Consider the following 20,027-nt stretch of genomic DNA (forward strand, 5'->3'; position numbering starts at 1 on the left):
AAAAAGACTTAAGCACATGAAAGTTGTTGGACGTTTTGCCGCCTTAAGAGCTATTCATTTCTCTAATACGTTGGGAACGTAAGTAGAGTCTTCCAGTAGTTAATTTTAATAGAGGTTTACCTAATTTAAAAAATATCCTTTTTAGCTGAAATACCTGGCAACCGTGCAGTTATTGTGAATTGGCTCGATTTGAAAAAAATAAATAAAGAAAAAACAAGTATATGGTCAATAAAAATATATGATATCCAAGTCGCTATTCTACCCTTTTAAATTCAAAGACCTAAATAAATCGAGGATCGTTATTACTTGGTACGATTCTGGCCAGCATTTTTTTCCCTTTCTTCCTCCTCTTTTTTTATTTCCAAAACGTTTCGAAGTTCTTTAAGATATGTTGGTGTATGTTTGAAATAGCAATAAAACTAAACCTAAATATTTAATTTGTGTTTTTAGTAATAAAGAAATCGATATCTTCTCAATTATGCTAACATCTTAACTCTATTAGTTTCCTCATATCCCCTTAAAACGGGCACTCAACTCTTCTACTAGAACAAAAGAAAAAAAGAAAAAAAACCGAGGAAAATCGAGAAAAACCAAATAATAATCCATACTGTTTGCGAAAAAATAACAGAGATCACCTCTTCCATATAAATTGTGAAAAACGAAAGCGTTATGGACCCTCTTTATGTGATCCTCTAAATATAAATAAATATAAATAAGTCCCTCTTTATGCGATCAGCTTAGTTTAATCGCGTTAAATGTTAATCGCTTGAATCACTGAAACGGAAAGAAGAGATGATGGTTGTCTGGTTACTCCTGGAAACTCAAAGAGTTCAGCAAGCCTTGGATGAATGCTGGAAATTGATGCCTTAAATTGGTTTATTGTTTAAAAAAAATATCAAAAGGGAACCGCACTGAACTGCATGAAAAATTGTTGCTGTGCGGTGGAATCTTTGGGTTTTCTACCGCATTCAAAATCTCATGATAAATAAAGATTTAATCGGTAGAAAAAACGCCAAGGGCCGAGGTTATAGCGAGGTAAAATCTTATAGTTTTTTTTTAACTGTAAAAGTAGTGAGATTCTTCTTCAAGATTCACTTCTTCAAGTTTGAAAGTTTTTTTCTACGGGACACTGCCTTACTTATTTGATAACTGCACCTGAAATTGTTACCGTCATTCTGGGAAAATTAAAATGCCACAATATTAGGGATGAAATTTTTTTTAGAATCGGTGGCAAGATGTGGATGAGAAAAAAAAACTGTGCCAAGAACTTCGTTTAATATAGTATAGTTTTTATGATTCTCAATGTTCAAAGTGAAGATACAGAATAGTAGGAAAATTTAGAATATTTTCTTTTATTGTCGCATTTCCATCACCTCCATAATTTTGGTGACAATGTGTTATATTTAAAGCGGGGTATTTTTGCGTCGATTTTATGGGTGTAAAAGAAACGAATGAATGAAATTTATTAATGTCCTGTTTTCTTGGAAGAAAGTACGAGTAATAATGTTGAAAAGAAATCCAATGTACGTGTCTGCGTTAAGAATGTTATGTTGTAACGTCATTCACATCTTCAGGAAGAAGTTAGTAGAATTTTATGCAAAGAAAAACATACGTCCTTTTCTTTTCTGCTGAAAAAAAAACTAATAGCTTATAAAACCTCCTCGGATACTAACAATTTTTACGGGTTGGCAGGTTAGCAACTGCTTTTCATATACATTAAGATGGGAGACCGATTAAGTGGATTCGTAGGAGACAAAAACCGAAAACACAATTATTATGCGGGAATTGCTTCGTTGAAACAACAATTATCTAAAAGCAATAAATAAATTTGTTGAGAGTCATGTGTAGATCAGCAGCTATTTGTAAAAAAAAAAGACAGAAATAAAGTACATATTTTAATTGAAGTCACAGAGAGTTGTTGGAAATGTCTACCCAGTTTACTAAAGAAATCCATGAAATTAGTGACAGTTGAAATTTTCAACGGACTTACAAATGAGAGAATATGTAAATTAGACTCTATGAGCTGCACATAGAATAAAATTGAGATATATCTCTAGTAATCTTCAAAAAAAAAAGAACTAAGAAAACAGAGTGAGATCTTCTCCAGACGTCTAAGGATTACGAAGAGGATGGTCACGAAGAGCTAGTAGGATCCTTCCGGATAAGCGATTCTTCCAGAGTCTTTAAGATATTGATGTGCGTAGATTTGGGTTTCCCCTATGATACTGAGTTAATCTACTTTCATCGTATAATCCAGTGATTTGTTTGTTTTCTTCTACAAGTTTCATAGGAATGAATGTTTTCAAGTAGTGGCATTGCTGGTATGACAGTATTTTAACCTTTTAATTAAGTTCAACTACTTATTCGACTAAATTGTGTTTGAAATGTGTAAAAAGTTTAAAAACATGGAAGCGCTCCTTTTTCTTCCTTGCTTGAATTTTAGACTTTAATATTGGTCTATAACCATTCTAAACTATTAAAGAACCACTAAAAACTTATCGGACTGCGCAGCCTCAATTTTAACACTTGAGTCTTCATGTATCGTAGCCGGATTTAACTAAGAACCCTCATCCGAAGTGAAAAATATCAATATTTCAGTACAATCAAGGTTCTAGAAGTGTTTTATGTCGAGAAATTAAACGTTGGAGGTAAAATGTGAGAGACTGATATTGTACTATTTTTTCTATTCTATATAAGACGTGATCTACTTCGTTTTGTCAACATGTTTCAGTTATAGCCCGTTGCATTTGTCCGCAATTTGTGGATTATCCAGAATCCGTTCGTAGTTGTTCCATATAATCACTTCAAATCAGTTCCTTCTGAACAAATAAACTTTTTCATATTTGATCCGAGAGACCGTGACCAAACGGATGCTTATTCCCAAAAACATCCTATGGACATTGAGTTATCAAGTTATTGGCTTTGGTGAGTGCCCTGAACGACAAAATTTCCCCGCTCTTATCTACGTGGACAACTTTTCCCAGTGGAATATTTCATTCTGTATTTGATGAATTTTCGAACGCATGGATCTCATAAGATGGTTTTAAGAATTTTTCTTTTCCATACTTACCTCAGCTCTCTCGAAGATCCTGAAATTCTTCAATGGACAGGGAAGTGTACCAAGAAGGTTAGTACACAGAATTCAATAAACCTGTTTATACATGGTTATGAGAAGTTGAGAAATAAAATTCCATGAAACCAACGGATTTCCTCTTTTAACTCCTAATCGTATTACATTTCCGGCTATCTCTATGTCTTATAAATAAATGAGATCACTAATTCGTTGAAAACAAATTATTTCTGGTGTTCCGCATTATAATTATAATTCATTATATTAATCAATTATAAGTGGACTTTTTGATGTTTCCATGTTTTGATCAGAGTCGTTTATAAGCATACGCTAAAATTTTTGAGATGAGAATTTCTGGAAACGTACTGGACGACAGAGGTAAAAAAGAAACAAACAATTAAAAAGTTACATATTTGTGGTATTATAGGCTAAAGATAAACTTTTTTTTTGTGTATACAGTCAAGATTACTACTTATCATTATAAATTTTATTCTTCTCATAATATTTTGGAAAGATTTCCTTCACCAACATGAACTGTATCCTGATGTTGTCGAAATTCACAAAGTCTGGATTTGTTAAAAATTTGTTAGTTAGTAAAATATGTGTCGAAAATATTTCAGCATTTTTAAATATTTTTTTAAAAATTTGCCAAATGCAACTAATATTAAAGTACGATAGGTGGAGGGGATCTATTCAGTAGTTAAAACCTCACTATTCTCTCATGAAACACACAAACACGAAAAAGGACCCGTATACTACTGTACGAAAAAGATTTGTCATACTGTAGTGCTGAACAGTTTTTAAAGAACTTTATCTAAGAGATTAGACTGTGGTTTTTCTTTGCTTCCGTAAAATGAAAGCTTATAGTTTATTTTGCTCAGTTCTTCTCTTATGGAACAACTAAAAGTGAAGCACATTCGTCGTATCATCCTTGATGTTTTGGCATGTGTTGCTGCCAGAACGATATATCCATAATTTCCTTGAAAGCCTTATGCTTATAAGTTGCTTTCTAGGAACTTGAGGAACCAGCGCCTTCTTTATAGAATCCTTCTCAAATATTACGGAGTACATTTTTTTCTCGTTGGTTTAGCAATTTCCGTACATTGTTGCCATTCGATGTCCATCACAAAAAGTTGTCTACTAGGATGAACTGAAGTGCTTAGATAATTAGATTTCTTTTTTACTTGTCTTATGACAACAAATTATTTTTTAGGCAGTGACTGGTACAAAACATCACAAAACACTATCGTTGAGAGAAAATTTGTAAGAAGTAACTTGTAATTAGAAAGTAAGAATAAATGCGGGGGTTAAAAGCAAGAGTACGTGTATGTTTGTCATAAAAAAGTGTGGACAATCTAAATAAGGATCCCGTCCTTCAACCACGACTGTTTTTACAAACAACATTTGCCGCATGTAACATTGGGATGAGGGATAATTTGTAGTCGTTTTTTCTTTTCAAACTCAAAAATAAATATTGAAACAAGAAGTCTCAGAGAAATGTTATGTACCGTTTGATAGAGAATTTATCGCTGTTTGGGGCAGAGGCATTGAGACCTCATTAACTGGACGAAATAAAGCATTTTCAACATCTTCTATTTTTTGCACTTAATCGAGTGTTGAAACCGCAACAACTGCAAGGGAGCTTTGTATTGCGTATTTAAGGCATCGAACAAGTCCGAAAAACTAAAAAAAAAATCCAAAAAAGGTAAAAGAGAAAATTGAAGGAATATTAGTGAAAAACAGTATGAAGTCTCGAATTACCGAATGATTTATGGGACGAGGACGTTGGAAACAATAGGAGAAACAACAACAGAGAATAAACCGATTGAATAGCAGAAAGTGAATTTATTTCGTAAAGAAATTGTGAAGAGGTAATCTTTTCTTTTTTCGAACCCATGGTAATTGCTCGATAGATCCGTCTTTGTGATCAATATTCCCGATTTTTATTCCCAAGAACGGCGGGAAAGTATATCCAAACATTGCTCCTTCTCACATCATCCGCCCGACCTTCAGCGGTTTTACCGTTTCTACTTGAATTAAAAAAAAGAGATGTCAAAAAATGCTCCGTTTTATCCACTTGACACCTTATATTAATTATCAAGGAAAACAGGGATCAGCAGAACGGTAAGAATGGTACGCAGGAATTCAGATTCTGTAGGATAAATGAAATAAAATGGCAAACGAACGGCAACAAGGTCAGGCATCCCTGATGGACGTTACTACCACCCCTTTGCATTCCTGTTAGGACTCGTTGGTCGAGTAGAATGTAGTTCTGTTGATGGGTTACGGTAGCACGAGGATGCCAGAGTTTCGCTGGTGAAACTGGTAAAGTAAATAAATTCGAAACACTACATGTTCATGGACGTTTGATAGACACCACTTGTAGCCATGGATTTTAGTTAGGTCATGTTCCACGAACAACAAATTATAAACGACATCCATATGTGAGTGGATTACGTCTGATAGACGTAACTGATGACCATATCGTCTCTACATGTCTGGTCAGACTTGTCCAGTATAGCATGCTTCCGTGGATTTCAGAGATGTATCGTCGCTAGGATTCACCCTGTGAAGAACAACGTAAAATAAATGAAGCACACAAGAAATGCATAAACGTCCGAGAGACGCCATCAGAGTAGCCTCCATATCTCTCACTGCAAGGTCATTGTTCGTCAAGTAGACTGTATTTTCGATCCAGACATTGTCCAGACAATGATCCAGACAACACACATTATAATTGAACCCTAAGCGAAAGTGGATTACGAGGACGGAAGACAGAATTTATTTTGTGGAGGACTACATGAAATGAATAAGGCTTCCTAGAGCTTCATGGTCGTCCGAGAGATACCACTGGTAGCTGTACCACCCTCGTTACGTCATATTCCTCGGTAAGAGTGTATTTCCACACAGCACGTTATAATTAACGTAAAGATACGGAAGGATTACGGTAAGACGAAACCGCTATGGTTTATTCTTTGAGTAGCTGCATAGAATTAATAAAAGAACTTCAGATGAAGAGTCGAAAGCATTGCTTCTGTGAGAGATTTTGGAGAAAAAAGAACAAGGTGGTCGTTTCAATGGTACATGTGAAATCCTCCAACGTTTCGATTATGTTTTTGGAATCGATCCCAGAAAATCAGATCTGTTTGACAAGAGAAGTTAATAAAATAGCATCCACGGAGAATCCGAAAAGAAGTTTTCTTTGTTTTCCCTTCAAAAGTCCCAGTTTTCATCTTTATTCTACGAAAAGATCCACCTTAAATCTGTTCCATCGCATTAATTCTTCCAGAACATCATTCTGGCTCACGATTCATCCCTATTTGAAACAAATTGGATTGTGTTCGTCGACGTGCGTAAAACCTGCCGTCATGCGTATATAAATGCGTGAATTGTCATTGCTATTAATCTTCCAAACGTCATCCGTGAGTGTTTTTTTTTCGTCAAGGATCTTCTTCATCATCAATTCGTGTCACAGTGGATTGGAGAAAAGCTGGTCGTATTAGAAGCAGCATAAGTCGTAAGTCGTATGAGTCACTGTATCGAAAACCAGTTCTTGCTGTGAGATTAGCGAAAGCTTTCGCCTTTTACGAAACGATCTCCGTCCATCTGAAGTATCACGTCAATGCTATATGGCCTACGGATTTCTGTTCTTTTTCTCACATACGTAACCGCACAGTAAGTTTGTCGTATATTTCAGGATTTATATCCTTAGAAACCACGTGTTCAGAACTTATTTTCCTTCCAGAAATGATCCACAAGTATTTGAGACTATGCTTAAGAACTTCTTTAAGATGACATCCAATTATCGTCTAACACCTGTTTCACGATCCAACTACGCTTCGGTAAATCACTAATTCTTTTTTTTTTCAGTGAGAATATAAAAATTAATCGAGTGAAAAAAAAATTCAAGTAGTGGCCGTTATCGGTAGATCTAGTCCATGGTAGATATCAATCCTCGAGCACTATTTAATTTTAAATGAAATTTTCGTTTCAAAAATTCAACCCCTCTACGTTTGATGGTTTGAATTTATCTGTTCGATCCAGAAGAGAAATAATTTAGTGTTTCTTTTTTTGAGTATCAACGCCTTCTACGCCGTATATCTTCTTCCTATTTCTCGCATAGACCTTTGAGTGGAATGTAATTACCTTAACAATGAAGTCTGGTTGATTTTTTTTCTTCGCTGTTTACTAAATAATAAAAGAAACAAAATCTGGATGAGCTACTTAGTGCAAATGCCTATTTCGTTTCTTAGGACAATTCGTATAATTTTCAAACACATATGTGAGAGAATTTTCCGCAAAAAAAAATATCATTTATCTCCATACATTACTCCACTGGAAGTGTTCGGGTGAGGTATTTTGAGATTGTCTCCTTCACTCAGAGTTTAGCGATCTTTTAGAAGAAAAATCAGGAAAACATACTTATCGTGGTTTTTTTTTTTTGATGAAATTGCAGAAAAACCACGGTATGATAACGAATCCTGAAATAGTGAAGAGAAAATACAGTACAAAATCCATTTTTTTGAATGCATTCACTGTTTTTCATCTGTTTTCACCGATATTTTTTCCTCGATTTAGAGACCTATTGATTACAAAATCGTTGATCGTACGGAGTATGCTGTCAACCGTAGAATCCTATCAAAGGTTTGTCGACTACTTTTCCTGAATCCTCACGAATTTGATTAAATCCGTTGCTTGCTAGACCATGAAATGACTTTACATCTCCTGTTTCCGTCATTTATGAGAAAAAAAAATTTCAGGTCTTCGAAAGTGACCTGGTTTTGACGAAACCGCAAATGGATCAAGTAATTGAAAACTTTCAAGCAAGAGTAAACGGTGAGTTGGATATTAAACCTCCCTTTCCATCGGTCTATCCAGGATTCTCAAACCAGGATTTATTCTAGACTAAGCTTCGGATGAAAAAAAAAATCTGGAAAATTCGCAGAAACATTCATGACATAAACAGATATCGTCTCAAATTCCTAAATACGACGCTTCTGTTTATTTCCCAGGATAACATTTCACAGATTTTGAAACAAGCTGCTAAAATTTTCCTCTCCGATTTCGTCGTGATATACCGTAATCTTTCTTCAAAAATTTTGAAGTGTTCGTAAAAAACGATACTTCCGTATTCATTGGACCATCTGTATATGTTGCTCAAATGTACCTAACGAAATTTTCTTCCCAAATATGTGGCTTTAAAATAAGAGAAAGAACTTGGAATTTTCTATGGTCTAAAATGAAAGATTTAAAGAGAGCTATTACTTCCCCACAAAAAAAACTAATGAGAAAGCTTTACATTTCTAGAATAATATTGCAAAATGATGGGATTTAAAAAAAGATGTTTGGGTTCATTTTAATCCAGAAAAAAAAATCAAGAAAAAAAAAACTCATAAATGCAGGCGAAATTCCAGGTCCAGTATTCGTCTATGATCATAGTTAAATCGTATCTTTATACTATTAACTCTAAGATTAAAAAAAAAGACTTTTCAGCTCTTTTTTTGTTTCTTATTTGTTTTTTCTTGTTTTTTTTTCAGCTACTTGAATTATTTTCTATTCGCTTATAATTACAGCTAAATTCATTTGTAGTTACAATAAAAAATCTATTAAAGGTCGAAAACCAAGAAAAAGAAGAAATGCCGCAATAGCTGGAGAGAAATTCAGATGGCCGAATGCTGTAGTTCCATACGAATTCAAGGATAACAACAGTATTAGGGCTATTTAATCACTTTTAACTATTATTAATAATTGTATATTGTTATAATAAGTATTTATCTAGTTGAATGGCAAGGAATTATTCGAAAAGGAATGTATAAATGGCAACGAGAGACTTGTATTCGTTTTGTGAAAAGAACAACCGAGAATGATTATGCGATTTTTTTTAAAGGAGGCGGGTATGTGTTAATATTTCTTAAAATCTTTCTTAATATCAAAAAAAATTATTGATTTTATAGTTGTTTTTTCGATTGATTTTGGTTTTTATTTTCTCGTACTTTTTTGTGTTTTTACGTTTTTTTTATATGTATTTAGAGATTTTATTATCATTTAAAAGTTTTTATTTAGATGCTACTCCAATGTTGGAAGAACAGGAGGTCGGCAATACGTCTCAATTGGTTGGGGTTGTGAAGGGGTAATTATATTAGGTTTTTTTGAAAATTATATTGTGGTTTTCCAAATTTTAGAGTATTTTATCGCTAATTTTTTTCAAGGAAAAATATGAAATATATGTCAGCCTTAGGGTGGAATAGTTGCTCACGAAATTGGTCACGCTCTTGGATTTTGGCATGAACAAAGTCGTCCGGATAGAGATAACTATATAAATATCAATGAGGAAAATATTAGCAGAGGAACAAAGGTATCATCAAGATCTAAAATATTTATTCATAATTGCAGAAAATAAAGGGATAATATCGATTTTTAAGGGTAATTTTGAAAAACGTAATGATATTATGGACTCGGATATTCCGTACGATTTCGGTTCTGTTATGCATTACGGTCCACAAGCATTCACTAATAATTGGAAATTTGTTACAATTGAAACAAAGGTTTGAGTTTTTTTTTTCTAAATTTTTTTCTGCGATGAAAGAAGATATAACAGTAGAAGGATCCATATCCTAGCTACATATATTTGTTTCTTATTTTTGCCTTTTTTTTCTATTCCCTTCTGGAATACTTCTAGAACTGACAACTCATTGAAGGGGAAACATTTTACATACATATGTTCAGTAATTGAAATATTGGACTATTCTTATTATTGTTTATTTTTATTATATTCTTATTATTTTTCTTCTTATTATTATATTGAATCAAGATCAATGACAAGAACGATCTATCAGTGATCTCCGCTTATTGATTTTTCTGGAGCAAACGAGTTTATATAAAATGCTGGGCACTCGTCGCCAATCCAAATTAGAACCATCCTTCTTTGTGTTCGTTTCCTTCTTCGAAATACATAATTTTTTTTAAAAATAGATACATAAAAATAGATATAATAATTATTTTATCCACTGGTTAATTGAATTCCGCTGTTTTACTGCATAAGAGATTTGCAGTCATTTTACTTGTTTATGTCTGGTTCTCTCGGCTTCTACATACTGTTTCTACTCATCTGATGATTGATATCCGGGAAATTCTATTTCCTTCTATCCTTCCTTTTATTCTTTCTTTTCTTCTATTATATGGTAATCTCATTAAGACCGTTTCAATATAATATCTTTTGAAAGGATAACAAATCAACACCTATTTATTTGTAATGTTGTCTTCGTAACTATAAACTAGTTAAAGTGTCAGTTACAGTCTACTGTTTATTGCTGTTTATTTTTGTCTCGTATCAAAGTTCGTTTTGAAATATTCAAATATTAATAGAAAAGCGTAAAATCCTGGGAATTTTTCGACTATATTAGAATCCTATAAACGTTTTTATGGCAGTTATTTGTGTCATATTTAAAATAACTTCAATAATGCCGAATCAGAAAGTTTTTTTTCTCTCATTATTAAATAAGAATCAAAAAGATAATGTTATTGGAAATATAAAGTTGTTACAGGAATGTTCCTGGAAAGAAAAATAGAACAGGAAGCAAAAAGAATTCTGATTGTTAGGCGGACTGTAACCACTACCATATATAAATTGTTTTCTGATCTCAATGATAAATAATATCTTCCTTAAATGATGTAAATATTGTACCTTTTTTTATTATCATCACTTAAATACATATTTTAAATGTCCTAAAACTGTTCAGGATCACCGTTTCCAACACACAATTGGACAACGAGCAGATATTTCTTTTATTGACGTGAAACATGCTAATCGTCTGTATTGCTCACGTCAGTTATTTTCCTTTTTTTTCCAAAAATTTTTTGTTCCACTTTGGAATTTTATGGGATTTTAATCTTTTAGATATTTGCAAGACAAATTTGTTCTGTGAAAATGGTGGATATGAAGATCCACGGAATTGTATGCACTGTAAATGTCCACCTGGTCTTGGAGGTGTTCGTTGTGAGCGGATTGCTGAGTCAACACGTGAGTTAAAGTGTTACGGGTGCGGTTTGCTATGGATTATAGTCTCTCACACGTGGATTTCTTGCGGAAAAAACCTTTAAACCTGAAAAATGCTATTTTTATGTTCTCAAACAAAAAAATCACTACTTTTACAATTTTCTTTGCTGATTGTTCGTGGATATGTATGTAGTAATGTGTTCTCAGCTGGATGCGGTGGTGAACTGTTTGCTACCGGTGCATGGCAGACCCTCAAGAACACAGTTGTTGGATCCTGTCATTGGAGGTTATATGTAAGTATTCCGCAGAACTTCTGGATATCTCAGCTAAAACTATCCCAAATAACTGTAACTTGTAAGAAATAAAAAAAGGAAGAGGAGAAGCCTTTGTTTTCCCTTATTTACTTTTTTTGACTGCTTATTTTGTTGACAGAAATATCTGTTTCAAAAGAAGTCCAATAACTCCGTTAAGGACAAAACTATTTTGTTAAATATTATTGCCTAGTTATTTGGCGTAAGAGATTTTTTTCAGTCCAACAAAGGGTGAATTTTTTCTTTCCAAAAGAAAAAAATCACTCTTTGTTTTCTCTTTCTTTTTTTTTTCTTTTCTTCTTTGCACTTTCTTTCTTTCTTTCTTTCTTTCCTTTTTCCTTTATCTTCTTTCACATTTAATTTTTCTGCTTCCAACTGTGCTTTTAGAATGTCTCCGTTTTTTTTTTCTCCGTTTTCTTATCTGGTCATCATCGATTCGTCTGAGGAACAGAAATTTTTCCAGAGCGTTGATGCCCGAGAAAAAAAAGCTGCAAAGTTGAACAGTAGAATTTCTATTTTTGAAATGATAACAAAATAGAGGCTCGGAAAGAGGTTGTGTCTACTTCACACCTCAGATAACCCCACCCCTATTTCTAAGGTTACATCCAGAAAGTTGTTCAGGCACCTTCTGGACGAATTCATTTCGAAGTAATCGAGACAAACTTCGTATGCGATTCATCATGCGCCGATGAATATCTTGAAATTAAACATACAAAAAATATGGAACAAACTGGATTTCGGTTTGTATTCATTTCTATTTCTATAATTGTATCCGTTGACAGTGGTAGTTTGCGTTGAGTTCTTGCTGAGGATACAGATTTCTTGTGAACAAATAATTAATTTTTTAAGACAGTGCTGCAATCCAACTCCGGGACGAATTTTATCTGAGGGGAATCAAGTGCTTGTATCAAGTGTGTCTCATAGAAGTCCCTCAAATTTCACAATGAGATTCATCCTAGGTATTTATCCATTCTGTTTTTTTTTGTATGCTGTCATTGTTATTCTATTATTTTTACAAAATAATTTACTGTCTATTGATGTTTGTTGCAAACACTTCCCCTGACTTTAAATGGTGAGAAAAAAATCGAATTTTCTTTTTTTTTCAGATTCTGAATCGATTCCAACACCGCCACCTGCAGCATGGGAAGGTCATGGTGGATTAACGGGTTTGCTTGGTGCAAACGAAGCTGGAATTGATAACACTTTTGAAACGCTCATTTTAAAGGATTTTCCCAGAGCCATCGGGTACAATGCAAATATCATGGATTTGAACGCGGTCCTTCTTTTTTTTGGAAAAAAAAACGATATTTTCTACATTTTAGGCGAGGACGTGGAGGAAACAACATTGCTTCGCTGTTTGGAATTCTAGACACTTTCCTCAAACGTGGATAATAACAGCTGTTCCCGCAAAGATTTCCATGATTTCTAGAGCTTTTTTCATTAGAAAAAAAACATTATTTATTGCTGCCATATGAATAAATATTACGAAAGAAGCGATAACATTTTAAGAATGTACTAGTTCTAGAAGGAATGAGTGCTATGGAACTTATGCTATGGAAAAAAGGAAGACAAATCCTTTCTAGTTAGAAACATATATTTACGATTGAAGAGGGAACCAATTGTGATTTCCGTACGATAAAATAAAAAAAATTAATAATAATAAATATGTAATAATATGTATAATAACATAATAATAATGTAATAATAATAAATAATAATAATAATTTCCGACACGATAATAATAAATAAAATACAGTAACCTTCATTCTTTGTTTGGTTAGCTCCTACAAGCTTTGCCTTCCTCACCAGACCTCTTACCGATTGCGCTCCACCGCCCATCGCACATTAAAAAATAATTGTGAATCTTGACGAGATGCACCTAATCCATCATTTTTTAGTACACTTACTCTTCTTTATATCTTTTGAACGACACAACTGTATTGCAGACAACATCGTCTTTATTTTGTCCATTATAATACACGTAGTATGTAATTATGTCAAGGATGCTTCTTGAAAATTCTCTTCATAAGGGTTCTCCTCACAAACAATCTAATTTGCGGATTCACTGTGATTGGACCGGCAAGGTCAAGTTGAAGAATTTAAACTATCACAAGAACAATACAATTTTCTCAAAAATATATAAAATAAATATAATATAATTTCTCTCCGTGGTAACAAAAAATCGTCAATATTTTTCTTCTCTTTTCTTTTTATTTTAGTCAATATATTTTTCGAAATTGTGAGGCCGGATGATTGGCCTCAATTAAGTTAGAATAGCGACTGTCAAGCATCATTAGCTCGCGCATAGCTCTAGGAACAAAGAAGTTTTTTGGGGTTGCATCCGGAACCGATTTTTTGGCTGCCTCATCAAATTCATGATCCAGTGCGAGTTAAATTTTTTTAAATCGGAGAAGCTTTAAGAGAAAAACACGTTTGATCTTCCACTTTTTCTTCGTGTCGAAGAAAAACACGTATGTTGTTTTAATTTGTCCTTTTCATAAATTTATTTCATACACATCGCAATGGTTTCGAAGTGTCTGTGATAATAAGGAGAGACAATTTCTAACATTTTTTTACACATGATTTTGAACACCCGCAAACTGCGGGCACGAAGCGAGCACTTGCGTTACTTCCGAAAGTGTTTTCCGGAGTATACGGGCTTTTTTTAAAGTGCAGATGTAAAATGAATAAATTCGAAACAGATTTTTAAAAAATCGTAATGCGATCTGCTTTTTTCCTCGGAGGATTAGCATGATACACAATGCGATGCGTCTACGCTAAGGCTATCACTCCAGCAATTAGTGATTGATGTCAGGTAGCGTGAAAATGGGATCGTCTGGCTTGTATCGTGTATCCGGGGTTCGAATGCGGCGAGAAGAGTGGCTTTCCTAGCGGGGCAGGTCGCTTGATCGTTTTCGCTCCACTAGCAATGCATCGATCTTTCTTGAAGCTTGGATTTTACGAGAAATCGTAGAATCCAAGAAAGAATCGCCTCAATACCAACACTACCAATGTATTCGTAAGGCTCCTCGACGAAATATCTCTCGGAATTTTCGAAGTTCGCTTACATCGCTACTATTGTAGTGGTCATCTTAGGTTTTGAATGGCCTCCTGTATGTCGACGTCAATGACCGACCGGTTCGTATTCACGCTGGAACGTATTGAAATTTGTGCCGCACCTTGAATACTTAATCCATCGCTCACCTCACTGCACAATCGTAGTTTTATTTGTCAATCATCTCGGAACTCATGTTCTGCTGTTGACTTTCACCTACCTTGATAGAGTCATTCATCACGGTTCCACTATGTACACAGTCCATTTAGTGCATTACCTCCACTTCACAGTTTTACTGTCATCGTGTTGTTCTCGTTTTTTTCACCTCAAATTTCTAATTTTTGATGAGTGTTTGCTGAAAAAAAAACTAACAAATAGAACACAAGATCTGGATAACAGCTCTTCACATGTCTAAGTTTTATGAAAGAATGAGGGTGAAGAATTTTTTCTTCTTCTTTTTCCTCAGCTGCCTCCATACTTACCATGTCATGCACAAATCCAATCCCGCAACAACATTTACTTTACTATTACTTTATAATATTTTATTTTATTTTACGCTTTTATCACATTTTCTACTTCAAATCTCTGGCGTTGGAAAGTTTTTATCCACTATTTTGTATCATTTTTGTTTGTTCCTTCTGAAAAAATGCCCTACATTTATCTTCACAAATTTTCCTTCAGGGTGGCAAGTTTTATTGATTTATGTGTGTTATCTCCGGGTTCAATCAACCCCACATTATTTTGTCCCTTTCCCCATTTTCTTTAGCGCTCCCAAAAGTGTGATCCAGGATTTTTCAGGAATTGATATCAAACTACTGTATATGACAGAGTTATTACTGCTATTAAATATTACTTTTTATGATTTGGTTGTCATCACCAAAAAAGAGCTCATTTTCCTGAAAATTTTCAATTTTTTCAAGCGTTTTTATTAGCGCTGAAACAATTACTAGACAATCTCAGATTTAATTGCTTTTAAAAAAACCACATTAAAGGTTTTTTTTTTATGATCAGTTTAATTTCATTAACAAATACAGGAAACAATTCATTAGTGAGAAGGATAAACAAATTTCTTTGAAGATTCCTGCTATTTCATAAATGATATGGACCAGTTCATTCGTTTGAATCACTTGACTTTAAATCTCTAAATCCACAATGGATGGCAAAAATGTCTGATGACAAAAAAATATTTATATTTGTAGTTTTATCGAATATTACTGTATAAACCATTTGTTGTCTAATATCTAAATGACTAAACAAGGATGATAACCTTAAATAAAGTTTCTTTGGAATATTTCATGGACTCTTACTTAATTTCAGGACTTGCGCTCGCGTGCTAATATGTCTTTTTCTTCAGGGATCTGTCTATATGTACTGTGAACCTAACACGTCCACTGCAGTTCCTTAGAAGTGATTTGAGGAGATCTGTTCCTTGAACTATTCCAGAAGTTTTCACGAACTCTCATTACTATTAAAGTTACATCTGTGAATGAGTGAAAAGTTTTTCGGATTTCGGATTTAGGTATAATTTTGAAATGTCGTTATAACCTATTGCATCGCCGCATGTTCAGTAATTAAGTGAAGATCACAACATGAGAGCATGAGCAGAAGATTTATGAGCACTTTTTCCAGAAAAAATAAATTGTTTTCGTATATTTTGCAGGAAATTATGTTATTAGGCACAATAAGTGTCGGTACTCCAAACAATTTCTGCTCTCCTATGTCTTCTCGTCTTATTTTGTATGGATTTTCTTTCATCATTAGCAAGAATGATATAATATAGCAAATAAAAATTAATAATATTGGGTCCAAGTTTTTTCGTCATCTCTTAGATTTAAGAATCTGTTGATACCAAGTTCGAAACAATGATTTCCTTCTTTATTAGGAATCCAAGGCAACATATTTACAGTATTACCCTCTAAAAAAGAAAAACAAATAACTTTCCTGGTGTGCTCAGTTCATTTCAAATAAAAAAATCTTCATGTGCAAATTATTTTATTAGTTACAGTAATTAGTAATAGTAATTTTTCTACTATGGAGGAATTTAATTATTTAAGTGATCGCTTCAAAAATCTTTTCGAAATAAATGAGATGGATAAGAATTACTGGTTTTCTGGTCCCCTTGAAATATTCAAGAGTAAGCCAGCCGGTCAACAGTAGGTGTCCATAGACAAGGTGTTAATCTATACGATCTACAGTCGTCAAAGTAAACAGAAGAGCGGAGGTGGGATAATCATGTTTTACTTGGTCCCCACGGAAATATACAATAGGCAACACTCGACTCGGGCAAATACCATATACGTGGAGCATCGCTTCCTGCTGAGGATATCTATATTTCAAACATTTTTACGTTTATTCTACCACCATTATCCTCTTTTTCTTTTCCAGAAATAAAAACCTTTATGATGCTTCTGAACTAGCATACCACATCCTAAAATATCTGGATGATTCATAATCTCATCATTAAATTCCATTTCAACCTCATATCTCCTTATTTTTCTCTTCTACACTCTTTTTAAACTCTGGAATAACAATTTGTCGCTGGAAACAATTCATGCTTACTTTTCTGAACATTTATTGCTAAACACTTAAGTGAACTCATCACTATTGAGGATAAAATGACTAGCATTTCTTAAGAATAGATCAAATAAGATTTGTGGAATTTTTTAAATCCAATTTATGCGAATTTGATGTAGTTTTGTTGCCTTCAAAAAAACCTCAGCATAATGAACTTTGTGTCGCGTTAGCTTAGATTAGATCAAAATCCGTGAACAACGAACGGTACACGTCACACGTTGTCCACTAATTCGCACTTTTTCATCGGCTAAACGATGTTTGCCGCAGTCCTAATCCGGAAGCAGACTTTTTTCCACTCACTAAACTCTACCCTATCGTGACAATACAGGATTTCTTACCTATAAAAGCGACGAACACCACGACATTATCTTAGTGGGGTTATGTTGTTTTTAATGAATTTCACTACCTCTACAATTATCCTTACAATTACAATTACATTTATCCATCACATCCTTGTGGATATTCCTAGTAGAAAACCTTTTAAAATAGTCTGTTCCTCATTTTTTCCTTTCTGGAAACAGACAGATTAACTCATGTTTAATCTTCCAACTATTTAATGATCCATCATGTTGCTACCATAATGAAGAATATTCAATCATATTCTAGAAATTTGGTGCTCCCTACTTTAGAAGGTTCAAATAAATAGGTATTTTTTACATCAAGAAAATCTCTTGAATTACTGAATTCTATGTACTAAAGAGGCATCGAAAAAAATACCCCACTATTTTTTTGTTTTCTCGTTCGATTCTCAAACATAAATTCTCTGGACTTTTTTCCGAGCAAGTAAGTCAACACGCTAACTTTCTTCTCCTCCTCGATCTCATCCTCCTCGATCTCATCCTCCTCGTAAAGGAACTCTCAAAATTTGCATAGATGTTTGTGTCCGGTCGAGGAGTTGGGATTGAGTCGTGTTTTTTATGGTCCCAAAAAACTGAAAAGTTCCACCATCAGATAAAAAAACGAACACGAATCTATGGTGTTACCTTGGAGTGGAGTGTTTGCCGAGCGGTGTTTTCGCGATGGACTGACCGAATGTAACAAGTGTGGTCGTGACATCCTTCGGTTATAGCTTTGAAATCCTCCCCGCCTGAGTTGTTCGACTCGCCATTCAAGTATTCTTCGCTCATATACCTTTACACATTTCATGCCCCAACCTCCTACGATCTATGACAATAGCCTACAGTAACGTCTTCAACTGGGTCACATTATCCTTTCCGGGTAGCCTCATGTGGGAACGTCGTTGGCGCAGCATCTGATTACACGATTTTTCGTTACGGCTCCTGAAACTCTCTGGTGCTGCGATCTATTCGATACATCGTCCAAAATGATATTGAAACTTTTCCGCCCGAAAGTCCTTGCGTCTTACAAAGAATTCCAGCTATGTTCCACATTGTTACGCAAAATCCACGAAGATCAGGAAGATGTTCCTATTTCATATTTCAAATTGTTGTCCTTTTCCTAAATTTTTCTAAGCCATCTAATTTGCTATCTCATTCCTAACTAAATGACATAACTGGACCTGGATTTAGAGATGTTGAATATTTTCTCTTTTTAATTTTTCTAAAAAAAATTAAAAAGAAAGAACTAATGAGGATTTTGTGATGTTACATCAAACAAAAGACGATAAAATGATTAATACGCAACTGTTATTTTTTTAAGTTCCAAATTTAGTTCTGGAAGTAACCACAGGGAAGTCATTGGAAGGGAGGAAAAAGTTGAAAGGGTTTTGTTCGCATTCATCACGAGAGCACGGTTTCGTTTCTAAATAAAGTATACAGAGAATCGATGAATTTGAAAATTTGCGCACATGGATTGTAAGTAGATCACCTTCTGGAATCGTTTAAAGCGGCAAGATAATAAAAAAAAGCTAACTCTGCTTAATCTTTATCTCTCTTCTTGAGAGTGATCGTTATTTTTTCAACCATAACTATCTCATCATAAAAATACAGAAAACATCTGGAGAGTTTCCAGTAGATATAACAAAAATGCTTTACATCACAAAAATCTTTCCTTTTTTGTCAGCGTTTTGCCGCGATGAGACCTCTGTCCTCAGAAAATCGATATTTTATGTTGTAGGTATTTTGATAGGCATTATATTTCATTGGTTAACAATTTTTTAACCATGAAACACAGGCAAACATTTCCTTGAAGGCCGCGTACTTCGAAATTGACGATGTTCGGATCTTTTCATGAAGAGATAAAGGAAGATCTAGATAGGGGTACGAAATAAGCGTGATCACGATCAATTCCCCACGTAATTCTGAGAACGACAAAACAGACAGCCATGCGTGATCCGTGTCTCCAACGATGCAACTTATTACGGCTGCTAGTCTGAAGGCAATCCTCTACGAGTCTACTATTGTTCCAGGTAGCGCAGAGGAGTCTACTTTTTATTTGACCCACCCATAGTTGGATTACAGGCGTCGGAAGACGAAAATTTCCAGCACGTTCTATCGCGTAATAAATTACATCATTGTAGAACGGGATTACACACCACGAACGCTGTTTCACATGGTTTTTTTTTTCTGGATTACTGGTGGGTGCATGGGGAATTGTCACATTCATACTCGCTAACTATACCGCTACCTGTTTGTGTAGACTTTCCAAAATCGTCAATTTTCTGATACCCGTGCCTTTGAATTTAAGAAATTTTGATTCCCAGTTAGAGATCACACCTGGAGATATCTGGATGAAGGAGATACAAAAATTTTGTCCCGCTCGACTTTTTTTGTCCTATCCAAAACTTACCATATTTTCTTCTATTCATTTAATTAATTAAAATGTGTTCATTCTCGAACAATAGGACATGGTAAGTCTGTTTTATTTTAAGTGTGCATTGCAACTAAGCTTTGCAAAGCGCTTCACAGTTGATCTGAACATTTTGATCAGCCACATTTATCCATGAACGAGAACATCCATGTTAATTATCATTCATTATCTGCTCTTGGCATTCGTGACTAATTCTTGGAGGCGTGAGTTGATAAATGAACGTTTCGAGTGTGCACGTTTCCATTCATCGCC

The 20,027-nt window shown here is 34.3% G+C and overlaps 1 protein-coding gene across 2 annotated transcripts; it reads left to right on the forward strand.

The window, feature by feature from the left end:
* Positions 1 to 5,899: 5,899 nt before the first annotated feature.
* RB195_021647 (uncharacterized protein) lies at positions 5,900 to 12,769 on the forward strand (the record flags this gene model as incomplete). 2 transcript variants are annotated; one of them, XM_064208495.1, is made up of 16 exons in its annotated part: positions 5,900 to 5,958; positions 6,816 to 6,912; positions 7,649 to 7,714; positions 7,831 to 7,906; positions 8,683 to 8,778; positions 8,850 to 8,964; positions 9,134 to 9,200; positions 9,309 to 9,425; positions 9,493 to 9,615; positions 10,810 to 10,894; positions 10,968 to 11,090; positions 11,274 to 11,359; positions 11,999 to 12,117; positions 12,227 to 12,336; positions 12,484 to 12,622; positions 12,700 to 12,769. In XM_064208495.1, the coding sequence occupies 16 exons, from the start codon at positions 5,900 to 5,902 to the stop codon at positions 12,767 to 12,769; spliced, it is 1,548 nt and encodes a 515-aa protein (XP_064064376.1). The 2 variants fall into 2 exon arrangements, with proteins under 2 accessions (XP_064064376.1, XP_064064377.1); XM_064208496.1 differs by lacking the exons at positions 6,816 to 6,912; positions 7,649 to 7,714; positions 7,831 to 7,906; positions 8,683 to 8,778; positions 8,850 to 8,964.
* Positions 12,770 to 20,027: the final 7,258 nt, after the last annotated feature.

This window comes from Necator americanus, chromosome X (genome assembly GCF_031761385.1).
Source record: "Necator americanus strain Aroian chromosome X, whole genome shotgun sequence".
NCBI classification, from domain to species: domain Eukaryota; kingdom Metazoa; phylum Nematoda; class Chromadorea; order Rhabditida; family Ancylostomatidae; genus Necator; species Necator americanus.